The sequence below is a fragment of the Podarcis vaucheri genome (assembly GCF_965113315.1).
Source record: "Podarcis vaucheri genome assembly, chromosome: 7".
In the NCBI taxonomy this organism is placed as follows: Eukaryota; Metazoa; Chordata; class Lepidosauria; order Squamata; family Lacertidae; genus Podarcis; species Podarcis vaucheri.
In genome coordinates, this window is record NC_138765.1 from 9,494,637 (window position 1) to 9,513,468 (window position 18,832).

Below are 18,832 nucleotides of genomic sequence, written 5' to 3' on the forward strand. Positions count from 1 at the left end.
CTCCGCTAACCCAGAAATAGTACCTCGGGTTAAGAACTTTGCTACAGGATGAGAACAGAAATCGCGCGGCGGCAGCGGGAGGCCCCATTAGCTAAAGTGGTGCTTCAGGTTAAGAACAGTTTCAGGTTAAGAACGGACCTCCGGAACGAATTAAGTACTTAACCCGAGGTACCACTGTATTTTCCAACAAATATATGTATTTTAACTTCTCCCCCTCCTTTTGCAGTTTTTTACATTTTTTAATTTACAGCAATGCATCTCCTTCGTTACTCCAATTAATAATTACTCCCTAGTTATCTTTTAACATTAATTTTAACCATTTTTAATCCTGCTAAAGAACTTTTGTGTATACAACGACATTTCAGATAATCCATGACTTTTCTCTCATCTTTTATAAAAGTTCCACCCACCCCACCCTTGGTTCCTTATTGCTTCTGTAAGTTCTGCCATTTCGGCATCCATTAATTTAGTCTGGCATTCCTCCTTGGCGAGTACAGAATCTTATTTCCATTTTAATAAGCACAAATAATCCTGGCTGCTGTCGTGGCAGTACTCTGAAATTCCACCAGAGGGCTGTAGCCTCTCTCTGATTGGCTACCAAGACAGTGAGTCAGAAGGGGGTGGAGCCAGCACTTTGGGAGGGAAAATAAAAGGAGCCGTTTCTGGGGGAGTTTTCAGAGGGTTTAAGAGAGAGCGGGAAGGAGAGGAGAGTTTGGTTCTGGTCTGTGTGTGGAACATCCACTCTGAGGAAAATATTTCTGAGTTTACATAGGAGAACAGTGTTTGGGGTCTTGCGAGGGCATTTAGACAGGAGTGAACTGGAGGGCTGAGTTTGAACAAGGAGAAGTAGAAGCTGTGAGGATAAAGTCTCCTTGGGTCTCCTTCCAGTTAGGACGGATCTTGGCTTGAATTTGTTATTGAACATTTTTCAGTTATGAAGAAATAAAGTGATACAAAGAAGAAAAGAAAAAGGCACCAAAATGTGCAGAGGAAAAGAAAACAATATATGAATATATATGGAAAAAAACGGATGCGGTGATCCGATTGGTAGAAGACTGGGAAATTGACAGAAAGTACCACCTTGTTTAAGATCCAAAGTGATAAGCTGTAACACCTATGAGTTAAGGAACCGAAGTGAAATAACTCGAAATAAACTGAGCATTTACCATCTAGAAACCTGCAACATGTGACTGAAGAGTAACAACTGAAAATAAGCATTCGAAGCTTAAAAGAAGCTGTGTGTTTGCTATAGAAGCCAGTAGATTTAGTATAATTATAAATTAGTTAACTGTTTCCTAAAACAGATAGGTAGCCGTGTTGGTCTGCCATAGTCAAAATAAAAAATAAAATAAAATAAAAATTCCTTCCTGGAAGGAATTTTTTTTATGTTTCCTAAAAGAACTTGATTTTGCCAACTTTGCTCCATCAAATAAACCTTTTTTTTTTTTTTGGTTCACTTTCTGCCTGAGTCTCCAAGCATCAAAGTTTTACCTCACGCAAAAAAGTGAGATAATCTGCGGTGGTTATAGAGTTTCGGATCCGCCACAATTGGTGGCCAGAGCGGTGGGATTCGCTCCAATCTGCTTTAGAGGCCAGACTAGATTAGCAACCAGCGCCCTCTAGAGGTGGAGAGGTGTTATGGCATCACCGCTCCAGGTAGACTCATATCAGGGAAAGAGTGTCTAGCCAAGTTCTTAACTCACCTCCGTAGACGACGCCAAATTGCCCAGAGCCCAAAACTTCATCCGGGAAGATCTGGTAGACGGTGGCGATATCCTGCAGTTGTACAAATGGATTGTGTTTTGTTTTTTTAAAAAAGCAACTTTTGTGGGCGAAGGACCCCCTCCCCAACCAAAATTAGGGGTGAAGAGCAGGCAAGGAGAAGGAGCAGGCAAGGAGACCCGGAGACCAAGTGCTCCCAGAACTCACCACGTTCTCCTGGATCTGGCTGTTGGACACAGAGATTCGTAATGATGCTTGCCCTGGAAAGAGGAAGGCAGAAGGTAGAAGTCAGGGCTGAGCCCATCTCCCGATGTATCACATGCCAATGCTGTACAGGGGACAAGGCCCACCTGGGTAAGGTAAAAGGATAATGGACCCCTGGACGGTTAGGTCCAGTCAAAGGCAACTATGGGGTGCAGCGCTCATCTCGCTTTCAGGCCGAGGGACAGACAGCTTTCTGGGTCACGTGGCCAGCATGACTAAACCACTTCTGGCACAACAGGACACCATGACAGAAGCCAGAGCGCTGTTTACTTTCCCGCTGCAGCGGTACCTACTTATCTACTTGCACTGGTGTGCTTTCGAACTGCTGGGTTGGCAGGAGCTGGGACAGAGCAACAGGAGCTCACCCTGTTGCTGGGATTCGAACCGCCAACGTTCTGATCGGCAAGCCCAAGAGGCTTAGCGGTTTAGACCACAGCGCCACCCGCGTCCCTACAAGGCCCACCTAGGCCAGTACTGTCTGGGGGTCTCCAGATATCATGGACTGGGGCCAGAGAGTGAGGCTTGGAAGGGCGCAATCAGGCATCTGGGGTTAAAGGTCCCCACTCCTGCGTGTGAGGGGGAAGGCATGGGTTGGACACTGTCAGAAGCGAGTAAATCACATGGAGTAGATGAAGTTACTGTATTTTTTGCTCTATAAGATGCACTTTTCCCCCTCCAAAAATTAAGGGGAAATGTGTGTGCGTCTTATGGAGCGAATGCAGGCTCCATGGCTTCGCATTGCTTTTGCTGAAGCCAGGAGAGCAAGAGGGATCAGTGCACAACAATCCCTCTTGCTCTCCTGGCTTCGCTGGAGAGGCACTGAGCAGAGAGGGGGAGAAAAAATGTTTCTTGTTCTCCCCCTCTAAAACTAGGTGCGTCTTATGGTCGGGTGCGTCCTATAGAGTGAAAAATACGGTAATTCACCGTAGTGAAGTTCCTCCTTCCCTGATAGCTTCCCAAACAATCTGAGGCACCACCATCTTGACTGTCTTTGATTTGCCTCTTCATACCTCTTTGGGTTCTGGGAGACCAGCAGGGAGGGGAGACCCCCTGGCCCCATCACCAGCCTATCTCTGCCTTTCAGCCTCCCTCCTCTCCAGCTTCTGCTTCCGATTCTGAACTGCTCTCTGCCACCGACTCTCCCTGCTCACTAAATCCTGTTACCTCTCCAGCTTCCTGACACCTCCTCCTCCCAGTCTTCTCCCTCTGACTACTCATCGTCATCCCACCACCACTCCCTGGGCGCTGAGCCTTCTTCCCTCGGGGGTGCCCCAGCTGGCGCCTCCCAGCACCCCTCTGCGTCCCACCAGTCCAGGACAGACACTCACTGTGGGGCGCCTCTCCTTGGGCGCTCGGAGCCCCTTGGAGGACGACCGGCATGAGGGCCTGCCGGATGGCGTTCTCCCACGTCCTGGCGTTCTCTAGGCTGTCCCCGGCATGCTGGTGGTTGCTGGGGGCGCCGCTTTCCCCCACGTAGTAGGTGGCTTTGGCCGTGATGATTTCAAAGCAGTGAGGGTTGGCGCCCGAAGGCAGCAGGGAGAAGTCCTGGGCCGGACCCACGGCCAAGATCTCTGAGAGCGGAATCTCCTACAGGAAAAGGAAATGGAAATCAGCCTTCATTGCTCAGCCCCCTGATCTCATGGCGATCAGGGAAGCCCAACAACTCTCCCCACTTGGCATTTCCAGCAACTGGCGTTCAGATGGTGTTCTCCATGCCAGGCATAATGTGATGAACTTCTATCATGTTGCCTCTTTCTTGCCTTTTCTCTAAAGTAAAGGTAAAGGGACCCCTGACCATTAGGTCCAGTCGTGGCCGACTCTGGGGTTGCGGCGCTCATCTCGCTTTCCTGGCCGAGGGAGCCGGCGTACAGCTTCCGGGTCACGTGGGCAGCATGACTAAGCCGCTTCTGGTGAACCAGAGCAGCGCACGGAAACGCCGTTTACCTTCCCGCCGGAGTGGTACCTATTTATCTACTTGCACTTTGACGTGCTTTCAAACTGCTAGGTTGGCAGGAGCAGGGACTGAGCAATGGGAGCTCACCCCGTCGCGGGGATTTGAACCGCCGACCTTCTGATCGGCAAGTCCTAGGCTCTGTGGTTTAACCCGCAGCGCCACCCGCATCCCTTTTCTCTAAACTAGGAAGTCCCAAATGCTGCAATCTTCTTTCATGGTTTCCTCACTCTAAGCTGATTTCATGAGAACACCACGCATGCCATCTGATGCCAAGTCAGCAGTACTCAACCTGTGGGTCCCCAGATGCTGTTGGACTACAACTCCCATCATCCCTGAGCGCTGGCCTTGCTAGCTAGGGGTGATGGGAGTTGTAGTTCAACAACATCTGGGGACCCACAGGTGGAGAAAGGCTGCGCTAAGTGATGAAGTCATTAAGCCAAGCCAGAGCAAGGGCAAAGTCTCCTGCTTTCACTTCAGCGCATCTGTTGGTCAGTGGCAGGGAACGCCATCTTGGCTGCGATCTAGGGCCAGTGGTGTCATGGTCAGGGGTCACGGAGGTGGGGGACAAAGACCCACAACTATTTCTGCTGTGGGGTCCCTGTCTCCCGCACCCCTAGAGCGTGAAAGGGGAGCTTTTGAGCCACGGTGGGTATTTAGGAGCAATGAAAGCAGAAGGCGTTCAGGAGAACAGCGCACGTTCTTTTATGTGGCTCTGGGATAGCTCAGTCAGTAGAGCATGAGACTCTTAATCTGAAGGTTATGGGTTTGAGCCCCACACTGGGGGTTGGACTAGATGACCCTCACGGTCCCTTCCAACCCTTCATTCTATGATTCTATGTGCAATGGAAAACACAACTCAAGCCACTCCAAAAGAAGATATTGGAGCACTCCTAATCGTCTGCCCATGTAAATGCACAGAAAATAGCAGATCTGGCTGAAAGATGCAGTTTGGGATTTGCCTGATAATAAGTGTTGGAAATGTAAAGAAACTGAAGGTACTTTTTATCACCTTTGGTGGACGTGCCCGAAGATTAAGGCTTTCTGGGAAATGATATATAATGAAATGAAAAAGGTACTTACATGTACTTTCCCCAAGAAACCAGAAGCCTTTCTCTTGGGCATTGTCGGCCAATTGGTGCCAAAGAAAGACAGGACTTTTTTTATGTATGCTACTACAGCAGCAAGGATACTCATCGTAAAGTATTGGAAGACACAAGAGTTACCCACTCTGGAAGAATGGAAGATGAAGGTGATAGACTATATAGGACTGGCTGAAATGACTGGCAGAATCCGAGACCAGGGGAAAGAGACGGCGGAAGAAGATTGGAAGAAATTCAAAATTTATCTTAAGAAATATTGTAAAGTTAATGAGTGCTAAAATGTTGAGGTTATAGAAAAAAGGGGACTACAGCTGTAAAAGATTAAGTAAAAAAAGAAAACAAGGGAAAATTAGATAAATTCAAGGGGGAGGATTTGCTGAAACAAATTTGGAAATTGGGATGCAGAAAGGGGAGGTACGGGGAAGTCGGTGAAGTAAGGTATAAGAAAAAAGGATCTGAAATTACACATGTTTGTTTATGTGTTTGTTTGTTTGTATTGTGTATTGTTTGTGTTTATATAAATTGTGAAAAACCAATAAAAAAAATTATTAAAAAAAACACGAAAGATGCAGTTTGGGAGAGATGCATCGACCGTTGCAATGCCTCCCTAACTATAATTATAATTGCATAATTATAAGATTATCACATAATCTTAGAAGAGGCATGGCTGTGAGCAGGTGTGACTATCATGCAAATTTTTGAATTTGCAACTGCACTATTGTCTCGGACCGCAAAGGAGGAGCAAAGAAGAGGTGGGGAGCCTTTGCCAACCAGGTGCCCTCTAGATGTTTGGAACTACAACTCCCAAGAGCCCCACAGCTGTGGATCAATCAAACCTTTGCCCCCCCCCCCCCGAGCCTTCCTTGCAGGCAGAGTTCTTTCTTCCCCCTTAGGACATTTGGCTCAGCTTCAGAAATATTTGCAAGAGGGCAGTTGCTGCCCATAAATCCCACCTCCCACTCCAGCTTCCCCATCTTCATCAACGCTGGGGACCCTGAATATTAGGGGATGGCTGAGCAGCAAGAATACTTATTGCAAAGGATTGGAAGACACAAGATTTACCCACTCTGGAAGAATGGCAGATGAAGGTGATGGACTATATGGAACTGGCGGAAATGACCAGCAGAATCCGAGACCAGGGAGAAGAGTCGGTGGAAGAAGATTGGAAGAAATTTAAAGACTATTTACAGAAATACTGCAAAATTAATGAATGTTAGAATGATGTTGGACTGAAGTTAAGTGGTTTTAAGCAGCAATGTTAAAAGGGATATGTAAAAATGGATTGTTAACAGGTGAAAATTTAAAGTTATTATATTTTAAGATAAGAGATTAAGATAAAATTAAAGAGGGAAAGGATTTGCTGAACTAACTAATTTGAACTGGAATACAAAAAGGGAGGTGTGAGGAGGTCGGGGAAACAAGCAAATGAAAGATAAGACATGGAAAGACCAATCTGTTTTTTTAATTGTTTTTATCTTGTATTTTTACTTTTTTCTTCTGTGTTTTTTCCTCTTTAATTCTTTTTTCGTTGGTTTTTTTTGCATATTTTGTAATATGTTGAAACCTTAATAAATATCTTTTTTTAAAAAAATGAATATTAGGGGATGGCTGATTTACCTTGTAGTAGCGACTGCTGGTGTTGTTTTGGAAGAGAGTGAGGCATTTGCTGTCCAGTCGCCAGTAATGGCGTTTCCGCTGCAGGAGTGGGGAAGAGAGAAAAGAAGTGTTTTTACAGGTCATGGCATTCCAGGGGTTGAAGGAGGCATTAAAAGCATCCTGAGGACCCAAAGCAAGACTTTCACACTCATACTTACACACACAGAGCATTAATTCCATACACTGACATGCGCCATCCGGTTATCTGCCGCCCTACATGCAAAGAGCTGCAGGAGAGGCTCTGTTTGCAGCTCCAACAGCACCTAAGGTCTGCTGTGGAACAGCATGGAGCAGGGCCTTCTCTGAGGTGGCACCCCGGACGTAGGAGTCCCTCCCATTTGAGAGACAGTTGTTCCCCCACCATGTTCTCAGATCTGTGACGTCAAGATGCAACGTTATCTTTTCCCTCACGGCCCTACGGAGGTGAATAATTGGTTTCTCTGCTGCTAGATGGCCGTTTTAAGATGCCTGCTGTTTTATGAAGCTCTTATTTTAGGTTTCATTGCATTGCATTTTAATGAAATTCTGGGTACTGCCCCCTAGAGCATCCAAGAGGGAATGTGGGTTATACAGCAGGGCTCACTTCATCAGCTCGTCCAAAAGCTCAGCTATCCCTAGTACTTCAAGACTCCCATAAAAGTGCCTAGCTTAAAACCGTCCATCAAAAACTTCACTCTTGTGGCCTATCCCCACAACACCTACTCATTATGGGCCCTACTAAAGCAAACAGTCTAATTGGTCAACGTCTAAAAGACATCGAGGATCAGAACAACCTGGCCACTATAAAGAAATTCTGCCCTTGGTATGTTCATTTTCCACCTTTCCATTTTGATTCTCTGGCCCCATATCTGCACAAACTTATTATCCCAAAATACGGACGTGCTTTTACACTTGCAAGACTGGATGTTTTGCCATCTGCGGCACTTGAGGGTCAATTCCAAAAGATCCCGCCTGAGAAACGCCTTTGCCCCCGTGGAGATGGTAGCACCGAAACAGCGGCACACGTCCTCCTGTCTTGCGCTCTCTACAAAGACCTGAGGAATGAGATCACCACCCCACTCGTCCTAACCATCCCAGGGCGCTCAAGCACTGCCACAATGTCCTTTCTTCTATCAGATCAAAATGAGCAGATAACAGCAAAGGTGGCTAGGTTCATAGCAGGGGCAGTCAGAATAAGGGCCACTAACTGACGGCTGATTCAGGACTTTAAATTGTGCTTTTATCTCAAACTTCCTTTTCTGCGTATACTGTAATGTTTTACTGTTGCTATAAAGGTAAAGGTAAAGGGACCCCTGACCATTAGGTCCAGTCATGACCGACTCTGGGGTTGCGGTGCTCATCTCGCTCTATGGGCCGAGGGAGCCGGCGTTTGTCCACAGACAGCTTCCGGGTCCTGTGGCCAGCATGACTAAGCTGCTTCTGGCGAAACAGAGCAGCGCACGGAAACGCCGTTTACCTTCCCGCCAGAGCGGTTCCTATTTATCTACTTGCACTTTGACGTGCTTTCGAACTGCTAGGTTGGCAGGAGCAGGGACCCAGCAATGGGAGCTCACCCCGTCACAGGGATTCGAACCGCCGACCTTCTGATCGGCAAGTCCTAGGCTCTGTGGTTTAACCCACAGTGCCACTTGTGTCTCGTTGGCTAATGCAAATAAAGTTTTATCTTTTATCTTAGCTCAGCTCCACCAGTCACCTCCTTACCCTTACTGGTACTTATAGGAACAGCTGTTTAGAAATTGGTACCCGAGTCTCGATTTTGATCTTCGTCTTCCTCTTCCCTCCCTGTCCCTTTTTCCTTGCGTGCTGTGCCGTGTCTCCCCCCCCCCCTTTTTTTTTTTTTAGATTGTAAGTCTGCAGGTAGGGATTTATCTTGGTTGACTCTGCGTAAGCCACTCAGAGATCTTTTTCGGATGAAGGTGTGGACAAGAAATAAATAAATAACAATAATCAAGATCAGAGCAATAAGCAAGAAAGGAAGGCGCCAATTCTTCTTGCTTGCATCGCTCCATCGCTAGAAGCAGCAAGTGAGAGAGAGAGCAAGAGTGCTCTGAATAATAGAAAGACCCATGCCCCAAGGAGCTTACAAAACCTACATTTTGTTGGAGGAACGAGGATAAGCATAAGCAACATATGACTGATGGTGCTATGAAATAAAATAAATCCAATGCCCTTACCTCTCTCGCCCTGACCTAGCCACTGTGATCCACGCGACGGTCACCTCCAGACTGGATTATTGTAACTCACTCTACATGGGGCTGCCCTTGAGACTGACCCAGAAACTCCAGCGGGTGCAGAATGCCGCAGTGAGACTCCTTACGGGGTCCTTGCTGCGAGATCACATTCACCCGGTGCCATACCAGCTGCACTGGCTCCCAGTGGAGTACAGGATCAGGTTTAAGGTGCTGGTTTTAACCTTTAAAGCCCTATATGGCCTAGGACCCTTGTACCTATGGGACCGCCTCTCCTGGTATGTCCCATGAAGGACCTTACGGTCTTCAAACAAAAATATCTTGAAGGTCCAGGGCCACAGAGAGGTTAGGCTGGCCTCAACCAGAGCCAGGGCTTTTTCGGCTGTGGCCCCAGTCTGGTGGAATGCTCTGTCACAAGAGACTAGGGCCCTGCGGGACTTGACATCTTTCCGCAGGGCCTGCAAGACAGAGCTGTTCCACCAGGCCTTTGGCCAGGGCACAGCCTGACCCCCTCCTTTGGCAATCTTCACAGAACTCTAGCCCAATGGTTGCCATCAATTTGATTTGAATTAATTTTATAATGAAATGATTTTAGAATGTTGTATTATTTTATTGTTGTTAGCCGCCCTGAGCCCAGCTTCAGCTGGGGAGGGCGGGATATAAATAAAAAAAAATTATTATTATTATTTCTGTGCGGTACTCAGAGGTTGGGGTTTGTTCCAGAGGCCCGGCCTCAATGCCCACCCACCCCAGTCTCGCCCCACTCTCCCCACACCTCTAACTCACCAGGGTGTCCTTGTTGCTGAAGTGAACCACCCAGCCTTCCTTCAGAGCCGTGCTGGACTTGCGGGTCGTTTGCCGGACTGACTGGACCACTCGCATCAGGGGAATGTAGCCCATGGATCTGGAAGAAGAGGCAAGATTTGCGCTTTAAATTTGGTGGGTCTGAAAGCGCAGGGAGCGGGTAAAGGGCCACAACAGATGCAACTAAAACTGGGTGCGTGTGAAGCCCCTCGGGATTTTTTAAACAATTATTTATTGAACTCGTGTTCCGCCTTCCGTCTGAAGACCACAGGGCAAAAATGCAAAATTGAAAACACCATAAAAGAAAAATACAAGTAAAAGCAAAACAGTAACTCCTCCCTCCCACCCACAGTTAAAAGGCAATAGAACTTTTTTTAAAAATTGAATTTGTATACCTCCCTTCATCCGTAAACCTCAAGGGCGTCCGCAACATAAAAATACAAGATAATAAACACACCTGAATGAAGAAAAAAAATTTTGCCTGGTGTCTAAAGCTATGCCATGAAAGCAGGAGGTGAGGATTGGGAGGTAATGACTGTTCCTCAAATTTTTTTATCCTGCCCTTCATACCGTGAATTTTTCCCCAACCCCTATTTGTCTTCCTTTTTTTTTAAAATTAACGTTCTTATGTCACATAGGTATACATTATCATATTACATTATAGGGCATATAATATAATTTCCAACTCTTATGTACTCTATATACGTTCTTATGTAAAACTCTCGTGTACTCTATAATTTAAGTACGCATGCCACCCGTACTGGATGTCATGCCCTTCTATATCTAGTACATCCGTATTGCTTAAAAGGAACCAGTCCCTCATCCATGAGAAGCAAGCAGCCTCATAGTATAATTTTAAGTCGGGGAGACCAAAGCCTCCCCTTTCCTTAGTATCTATTAAGACCTTATGTTTTATTCTTGGTCTTCTCCCTGACCAAATGATCAATTTTGTCTTCCTAACAAAGGTAGGCTAGCCTGAAAAATGGTGACAAGCCCACAGTCACCCTATTGAGCTTCCCTTCAAGGTGGTTTGGGTGGCATGTGTGAGATTTGCCCCACCACAGTTTATCTTCCCCCCAACCCTGTAAGGTAATGTTAAGCCTGAGAATTGGTGACAGCTTCACGGTCACCTAGTGAGCTTGGCGGCTACGTGGGGGATTCAAACCCAGGTCTCTGAGTCTTATGTCAACAAAGCCCTCTGGCGTCACCGGCAGTACGAGCGTAGAGGAAAAGGGGGACTCTAGGGCCAAGCCTCAATAACCATTTTTATAATGGACATGAACAAATAAAATACTAGAAAAAATGGGATTCTTGGGAACGCCAGGGGAGAAATTGCTATGCCAAATATTTTGGACTACAACTCCCATCACCCCCAGTTTGTTCTTATGGGAATTGTAGTCTTAGCACTGGTAGAGGACAGAGGTTGTGCTAGAGAACTTTTCCTTTTGAAGGAAAAAAAGGGGGGAAAGTGTAATGAAATCATGGGAGAGATGGACGGGGAAACCGAGAAACCTTTTCGAGAGAGGATGCGAGTTATCTTTGCCTTATAGCCTTGTGAAGAAATCTAGACCATGAAAGCCATTCATTCTCAGTGCCAGATCAGCAGCAACGGAACGTTAACAAACATTGCAGCTTCTGTAAGGGGAGTGAAAGGTTGGATCCAGCCATGAAGGGAAACCCCATACAGGACCCAAGGAAAGAAAATGAAGCTGTGGTTTCAGGGCTGGCCCTTCCTCACCCCCGGGACTTGCTGTCGTCTGAGTCCTCGCCCATCCTCATCTCATTCTCTGAATGGGAGCCGGGGATGATTCCAGAGTCGTCCGATTCATCCATGAGCGAGTTCTTGTCGGCCTCACTGAGGTCGCTGGCTTCTTCCATCTGCACATCTGGGAGGGTCATAGGAGAGGAATAAAATATACCCAAGACTTCTCCAATCATTGGGGCAAGGCCGTAGCTCAGCAGTAGAGCATCTGGCTTTGTGTGCAGAAGGTTCCAGGTTCTATTCCAGGTAGGGTTGGGAGAGCCTCCAGTCTGGCACTGTAAAGAGCTGCTGCCAATCAGGGTAGACCAGGGTTGGGGAGCATCCGGCTGTTGGGCCATCTTGCTATGCCTGGGTGTTCAATTTGGCCCACAAGGCTATTCCCCCTCAAGGCACACCCACCTGTCAATCAGCCGGCATCACTGGTGATGTCAGATGATGGGCGAGAAGACACAATGGTTGTTACTATAATTAATTAATTACCATCCTGTTTTCAGTGGGGAACAGGATTGTGCAACCAAGGCAAGTTTTAATCCCCACTCATCAGCTGATGAGCATGGAGGTTAAAGCCCTTTGCAAAAGCGCTCTTTGAAGCAGCTCCACGCTTCTGCTTTAAGCAAGTAAGCAGCAGTGGCGCGGGGTGAAGGAGAGGAGAAAGACGCTTGTACAATTCAGGGTTTCCTTCTCCTCTCTTTGCCTCCTTGGCTACAAAAAACTTCTTCAAAGAGTACTTTTGCAAAGAGCTTTGAGCCAACCCAACCTTTCTGTTTCAGCTTCTGGAGGCTCAAACAGAAGCCTTACCCAGATGATCGACACACATTGAAATGGTGGGTCCTAAGCTAAGCCACACCCATCTCAAGAGTTAAAACCAGGTCCCTCCCCTCCAGCCACCTCTACACAACGAGAACAGCGGCCGTCACTCACCTCCGCCGTTAAACAGCGTCTCCCCCAGGCAGTCATTGGGCACCCGAGTCGCGCAACGTTTGTGGCAGTTGAACTTGCAATCTGGAAGGAGTTGGGGAAGGAGGCAAGGCGGGGTGGAAGATCAGCAGCAGGTTAAAAACTTTCAAGCAAAGGATTCTGGTCTAAATGGACCAATAGCCAGACTTGGAATAAAGGACCTGCAAATGTCCTGCCTTGGCACTGCCCCATCCCTGAACATGGGGCAAAGCTGGCTGGGGATGGTGGGAGTTGTAGTCAAAGAATCATAAAAGGGACCCGAGGGTCATCTAGTCTGACCCCCTGCAATGCAGGAATATCAAGGCAGTCTCCCACCCAATTTGGAACTACACCGGACACTGCTTAGCTTTGCAAACGTGCTGGAAGTTTTATTGATGCAGTCCAACAAGTCCTGGAGAACCACGGCTGAAGTTCCCCAACCCAAGGCAGATGGGAGGCCCAGATCCCTCCCTCGGGGTCCCGTCCCCCCCTCCTCACCTTTGCATTGGAGGCCCTGGCGGAAGAGGCCTTTGAGGAGCTTCTTGCAGTACTGGCAGACGGTGGGCCGGGTGTAGGAGTGAATGAGGAAGGTGTGGGGCACTTTGACCTTGGAGAGGAAGAGCTTGTCTAGCTCAATGGGGCGGCCGATGTAGGTGGAGGAAGTCAGCCGGCGGGGGAAGGTCTCTATCAGGCTCCGAGTCTGTGAGGAGGGAGGGGGAGAAAGGGGAGCCGGAGGGAGAAGGATCAGCTCTGAGCAAACCGCCAGGGCATAGAAGAACACCATCTCCACCCTGAGGTGTTATGTTTGGGACCCACCCGATTCACTGAGTACCCTGTTCCAGTGGGAAATAGGATTGTGCAGCCAAGGCAAGATTTAATCCCCACTCATCAGCTGATGAGTATGGAGGTTTAAGCCCTTTGCAAAAGGGCTCTTTGAAGTAGCTCCATGCTTCTGTTTTAAGCAAGTAAGCAGCAGTGGCGCGGAGTGAAGGAGAGGAGAAAGAAGCATGTATAATTCAGGGAAGGTACCCCCCAAGAGTTATCTAGTCCAACCCCCTGCAATGCCATCCTTGTGTGGGCTCGAACCACCAACCTTCTGGTTAAATAACCACTCAGACTGATCCATCGCACCACAGCCATGACTGTGCTTTGCTTTACACTGTTTTTAATGTTGTTTCAAATCGTCGTTGTCGTAGTACAGTGGTACCTTGGTTTAAGACAGCTTAGTTTCTGAACAACTTGGATAAAGAACGCTGCAAACCCGGAAGTAGGTGTTTTGGTTTGTGAACTTTGCCTTGGAAGCAGAACATGTTGAGTGTGTTGCATCTGTAAATTAAGTCCCCCACTGCTATGGGAAAGCATGCCTTGGTTTAAGAAAGCTTTGGTTTAAGAATGCTTTGGTTTAAGAACAGACTTCCGGAACGGATTAAGTTCGTAAACCAAGGTAAAGGTTGGACTGGACCATTAGGTCCAGTCGTACCCGACTCTGGGGTTGCGGCACTAATCTCGCTTTATTGGCGGACGGAGCTGGCGTACAGCTTCCGGGTCATGTGGGCAGCATGACTAAGCCGCTTCTGGCGAACCAGAGCAGCGCACGGAAACGCCGTTTACCTTCCCGCCGGAGTGGTACCTATTTATCTACTTGCACTTTGACGTGCTTTTGAACTGCTAGGTTGGCAGGAGCAGGGACCGAGCAACGGGAGCTCACCCTGAACCGCTGACCTTCTGATCGGCAAGTCCTAGGCTCTGTGGTTTAAGGGACCAGCAGCCTTGAAAATAAGGGACCAGCAGCCAAAATAAGGGACCTGCAGCTTCACCTGTTCCAGGCACTCCAGTCTTCCTGTCCTCCTGCAGTCTGGTCAAACTCATGCTGGTCGCTTCGAGAACACTGTCCAACCAACTTTGTAACTAGAGGTTCAACTGAATAGAATCTGAATCACATGCACCACAAGGCCTATGCAGCCTCAACTTAAGATGGCTCCCCGGCCTGGCCTTGCACTGCAATGTTTGCAGCAGCACGTGCTACAAAATGGCGTCCAGCATTCAAAAACCCCCTCAGCTTGCATTAACTAGCCACACACAAGGCATGCAAGCTCCACCCCCCAGTCGTTCTTAGACTTCTTATTGGGTGAGCAACACAGTTGGAGCCTCCCTCCTCCCTGGCTGGCCGGCAGGGAGGGAGGGAGAGGAGCTGCTTCCTTTGAAATTTAAGGGACATCATTTAAGGGACATCCATCAGTAAGGGACAGCAGCGGGACATGGTGCTGGAATAAGGGGCTGTCCCTTCAAATAAGGGACGCTTGACAGCTATGCAGCCAGCAGGGGGCGCATGTGCACTCACCAGATCTTCGGAGCTGGAGGGCAAGGAGTCCGTGATGGAGAGGCGCAGGGACTGGGAGTTGGCCAAGGAGGTGGAAGAGAGACGGCGCTTCCGGGCTCCGCTGCAGTTGTTGGGGATGCTGAAGGCGCAGCGCTTGTGGTAGTTCAGCCCACAGCCTGGGTGGAAGATTAGGAGCGTCAAAAATGGCAGGGTCACGAGGTTGGCAGCAGAAACAGCACAGAGAGGCAGGAGAGAGCTACAATGCCCTGCGGCTGAGGTGCCGGGACTTCCGGGCAGAGGAGCTGTCCATCGCCAGCACCGTGGGGCTGCTGGAGTTCCTGGACCCGGTCGGCGTCCGGCAGATGGACCTGGGGTTCAACAACCTTCTGAGAGCAGAGGAACACCAGGGAGTTCATGGCAGCGACTGAGCAGACAGCAAGCCAGAAAACCGGCCCCCGCGACCACTCATCGCTCCTTCTCTCGGCGACGCTCCGCTCTCCCCTCAGGCCATCCCAAGGCGGCCCTGAGACCCTCCTGCGCGCGCACCGCCGGCCGTCCCCTTCGCCCGTTATCATCAATTATTCTTTTTATTATGCATTTGTTTACAATGACAAGGGACTCAAGGTGGCTTACAGATAAAGAAAATAAGAACAGCTAGAAACATGGGAAGCAGGGACAATCATTAAAGAACAATTAAATGCTGATATAATTGAAATTTTATGTGCAGTGGTACCTCGGGTTACATACGCTTCAGGTTACACACGCTTCAGGTTACAGACTCCGCTAACCCAGAAATAGTACCTCGAGTTAAGAACTTTGCTTCAGGATGAGAACAGAAATCGTGCTCCGGCAGCGCAGCAGCAGCAGGAGGCCCCATTAGCTAAAGTGGTGCTTCAGGTTAAGAACAGTTTCAGGTTAAGAATGGACCTCCGGAACGAATTAAGTACTTAACCCGAGTATAGTTTTATACTCCTGCTTGGACTACTGCCATGCGCTCTATGTGGGGTCACCTTTGAAGGTGACTCGGAGACTACAACCAATCCAGAATGCGGCAGCTAGACTGGTGATTGGGCGCGGCCGCCGAGACCACATAACACTGGTCCTGAAAGGCCTACTTTGGCTCCCAGTATGTTTCTGGGCACAATTCAAAGTGTTGGTGCTGAGCTTTAAAGCCCTCAACGGCCTCAAAGGCCCAGTATACCTGAAGGAGCGTCTCCACCCCCATCGTTCTGCCCGGACACTGAGGTCCATCTCCGAGGGCCTTCTGGCGGTTCCCTCCCTGTGAGAAGTGAGGTTACAGGGAAGCAGGCAGAGGGCCTTCTCGGTGGTGGCGCCCGCCCTGTGGAACGCCCTCCCGCCAGATGTTAAGGGGATAAATAACTATACAAATTTTAGAAGGTCACCCTGTGTAGGGAGGTTTTAAATGTTTGAAGTCTTTGAAATATATATTTATTAATTTTTACATGAATTTTTTTAAAAAAATTCACTATTACTTTTGATAGTCCTTCACTAATACAGCCATACCTTGGGATGAATACGCTTCGGGCTAGGCAAATTCGGGGTGCGCTCCGTGGTGACCCAGAAGTAACGGAGTTACTTCCGGGTTTCGGCGCGCGCGCATGCGCAAACTGTCAAAATTATGTCACACGCATGCGCAGAAGCACCGAAACGCAACCCGTCTTGCGTTCCATTCGGGATGAGAACAGGGCTCCAGAACAGATCCCGTTCGCATCCTGAGGTAACACTGTAGTTCTCTGCATACTTTTCTCTGCAATATTTCACATAGTCCTCCTTACAAAACTTCTTGCAATCCTACTAGCGTAATTTGTTAATGTTTGAAGTCTTGTTGTGTTTTTATATTATGTTGGAAGCTGCCCAGAGTGGCTGGAGCAACCCCAGTCAGATGCGCGGGGTACAAAAAACAACAATTTAGTTATTCTGATAACAAAGAGAAGAGGAATTGGGGGCTATGTAGCTCCCTATTCCCTACACGGACTGGCAGCGGCCCTTGGTTCCAACGCTGGCACCTCCAGGGCTGGGGCAGGCTCCTGAAAATCCCAGAGAGCTTTTGCCAGTCAGTGTAGACAAGACGGAGCCATATGGACCACCTTTCTATGTTCGGATGCGGGGAAAGGCTCAGGGCAGGATGTCTCCTTCGAAGACAGAGGTCCTTTGGTTGGGGTCAGGACGATATGGGATTGGGGGGGCAACTCCCATCTCTTGCGGGGACGCAATTAGTGCCAGCACCGTCCGTTAAGAGTTTGGGTGTAATCTTCGATACCTCCCTCTCTATGGAGGCGCAGATTACAGCTATAACAAAGGCGGCATTTTTTCATCTCCGCCAAGCTAAGCAGTTGGCTCCTTACCTCTCTCGCCCTGACCTAGCCACTGTGATCCACGCGACGGTCACCTCCAGACTGGATGATTGTAACTCGCTCTATGTGGGGCTGCCCTTGAGACTGACCCAGAAACTCCCGCGGGTGCAGAATGCCGCAGTGAGACTCCTTATGGGGTCCTCGCTGCGAGATCACATTCACCCGGTGCTATACCAGCTGCACTGGCTCCCGGTGGGGTACAGGATCAGGTTTAAGGTGCTGGTTTTAACCTTTAAAGCCCTATACGGCCGAGGACCCTCGTACCTACGGGACCACCTCTCCTGGTATATCCCACAGAGGATCTTACAGTCTTCAAACAAAAACATCTTGGAGGTCCCAGGCCACAGGGAGGTTAGGCTGGCCTCAACCAGAGCCAGGGCTTTTTCGGCTGCGGCTCCAATCTGGTGGAACGCTCTGTCACAAGAGACAAGGGCCCTGCGGGACTTGACATCTTTCCGCAGGTCCTGCAAGACAGAGCTGTTCTTTGGCAATCCTCACAGAACTTCTAGCCCAATGGTTGCCGTTAATTTGATTGGAATTAATTTTATAATGAAATGATTTTAGAATGTTTTATCGTTTTACTGTTGTTAGCCGCTCTGAGCCCGGCTTCGGCTGGGGAGGGTGGGATATAAATAAAATTTATTATTATTATTGCAGGTTTGATCCCCGGAGAGGTAGGCCTGGAAGAGAAACCCCCCCCCCCGTGTGAAATCCTTGGGGAGCTGCTGCCAGCCAGAATAGGAAATACTGAAGTACGTGACTCGGTATAAAGGCAGTTCCCTGCGTTCCCAAACGCTTTGTAAACCACATGGGAACCGAGCAGTGGAAGGGGCTGGTGGGAGGGCGAGGTTTTCCGCCTTCGATTAAGCATTAAGCAGCGTAATGGCCTAAAAGCCCAATGCGTCGTGTCCTGCCAGGGCCCTGGGGGCAGGTGCAGAGTGAGAGCATGTGGCTCAAAGGCTCACGTGGTTTTGGAGGTCAAAAGCAAGAGCCCAAGGGCAGCGGCCCCTGCGTGGGAGACTGGAACGCTCCGGGCCGCTGCTCCCAAACAGCAGGCCAAGTGGCCAAGCTGCGTCCGGACTGCGCCACTAGGGATGGCAGGAGGAGGCACACTTAACAGGGGGCAAAACAAACCTAATGTTTCAAGGAGAGGGTGTCCCCCATCCTCTTCTCCCCGATATGTCATTTTTCTACAGGTACCAAGTATTTTATTTTATTTTCTTTGGGCAGCAGATTCTCAGCTGTCCTTTTTTTCTTTTTTAAAAGGATGTTTCTAGACCTCATGATACCCTTGGAAATGTGCCAGCAAGAAAATTGCTGGGCGTCTGGCAGGGCAACCAAATAAGAGAAGGCTCCCGGCTGTCGGGGGAAAGTCTTGCCTCGCCTTCCACTCTAGGTAAAGGTAAAGGGACCCCTGACCATTTGGTCCAGTCGTGACCGACTCTGGGGTTGCGGCGCTCATCTCGCTTTACTGGCCGAGGGAGCCGGTGTACAGCTTCCGGGTCATGTGGCCAGCATGAGTAAGCCGCTTCTGGTGAACCAGAGCAGCGCACGGAAACGCCGTTTACCTTCCCACCGGAGCGGTACCTATTTATCTACTTGCACTTTGACGTGCTTTCGAACTGCTAGGTTGGCAATAGCAGGGACCGAGCAACGGGAGCTCACCCCATCGCGGGGATTCAAACCGCCGACCTTCTGATCGGCAAGTCCTAGGCTCTGTGGTTTAACCCACAGCGCCACCCACGTCCCC

At 49.0% G+C, this 18,832-nt stretch overlaps 1 protein-coding gene and 1 long non-coding RNA gene across 3 annotated transcripts in view; one reads left to right on the forward strand and one right to left on the reverse strand.

Moving 5' to 3' along the window:
- The window catches only part of LOC309537026, a 163,954-nt gene that overhangs the window by 53,779 nt on the left and 91,343 nt on the right, over window positions 1-18,832 (forward strand). The gene's annotated exons all lie outside the window — the stretch shown is intronic.
- The window catches only part of PRKD2 (protein kinase D2), a 65,515-nt gene that overhangs the window by 10,325 nt on the left and 36,358 nt on the right, over window positions 1-18,832 (reverse strand). For both annotated transcript variants that reach the window (XM_082230977.1, XM_082230978.1), the window contains exons 4-12: window positions 14,729-14,883; window positions 12,886-13,087; window positions 12,373-12,453; window positions 11,428-11,575; window positions 9,672-9,789; window positions 6,658-6,735; window positions 3,315-3,573; window positions 1,930-1,982; window positions 1,704-1,776 (exon numbers count right to left, since the gene is read on the reverse strand). In XM_082230977.1, the coding sequence (XP_082087103.1) occupies window positions 1,704-1,776; window positions 1,930-1,982; window positions 3,315-3,573; window positions 6,658-6,735; window positions 9,672-9,789; window positions 11,428-11,575; window positions 12,373-12,453; window positions 12,886-13,087; window positions 14,729-14,883 (1,167 nt within the window). The remainder of the gene's footprint in view (window positions 1-1,703; window positions 1,777-1,929; window positions 1,983-3,314; window positions 3,574-6,657; window positions 6,736-9,671; window positions 9,790-11,427; window positions 11,576-12,372; window positions 12,454-12,885; window positions 13,088-14,728; window positions 14,884-18,832) is intronic.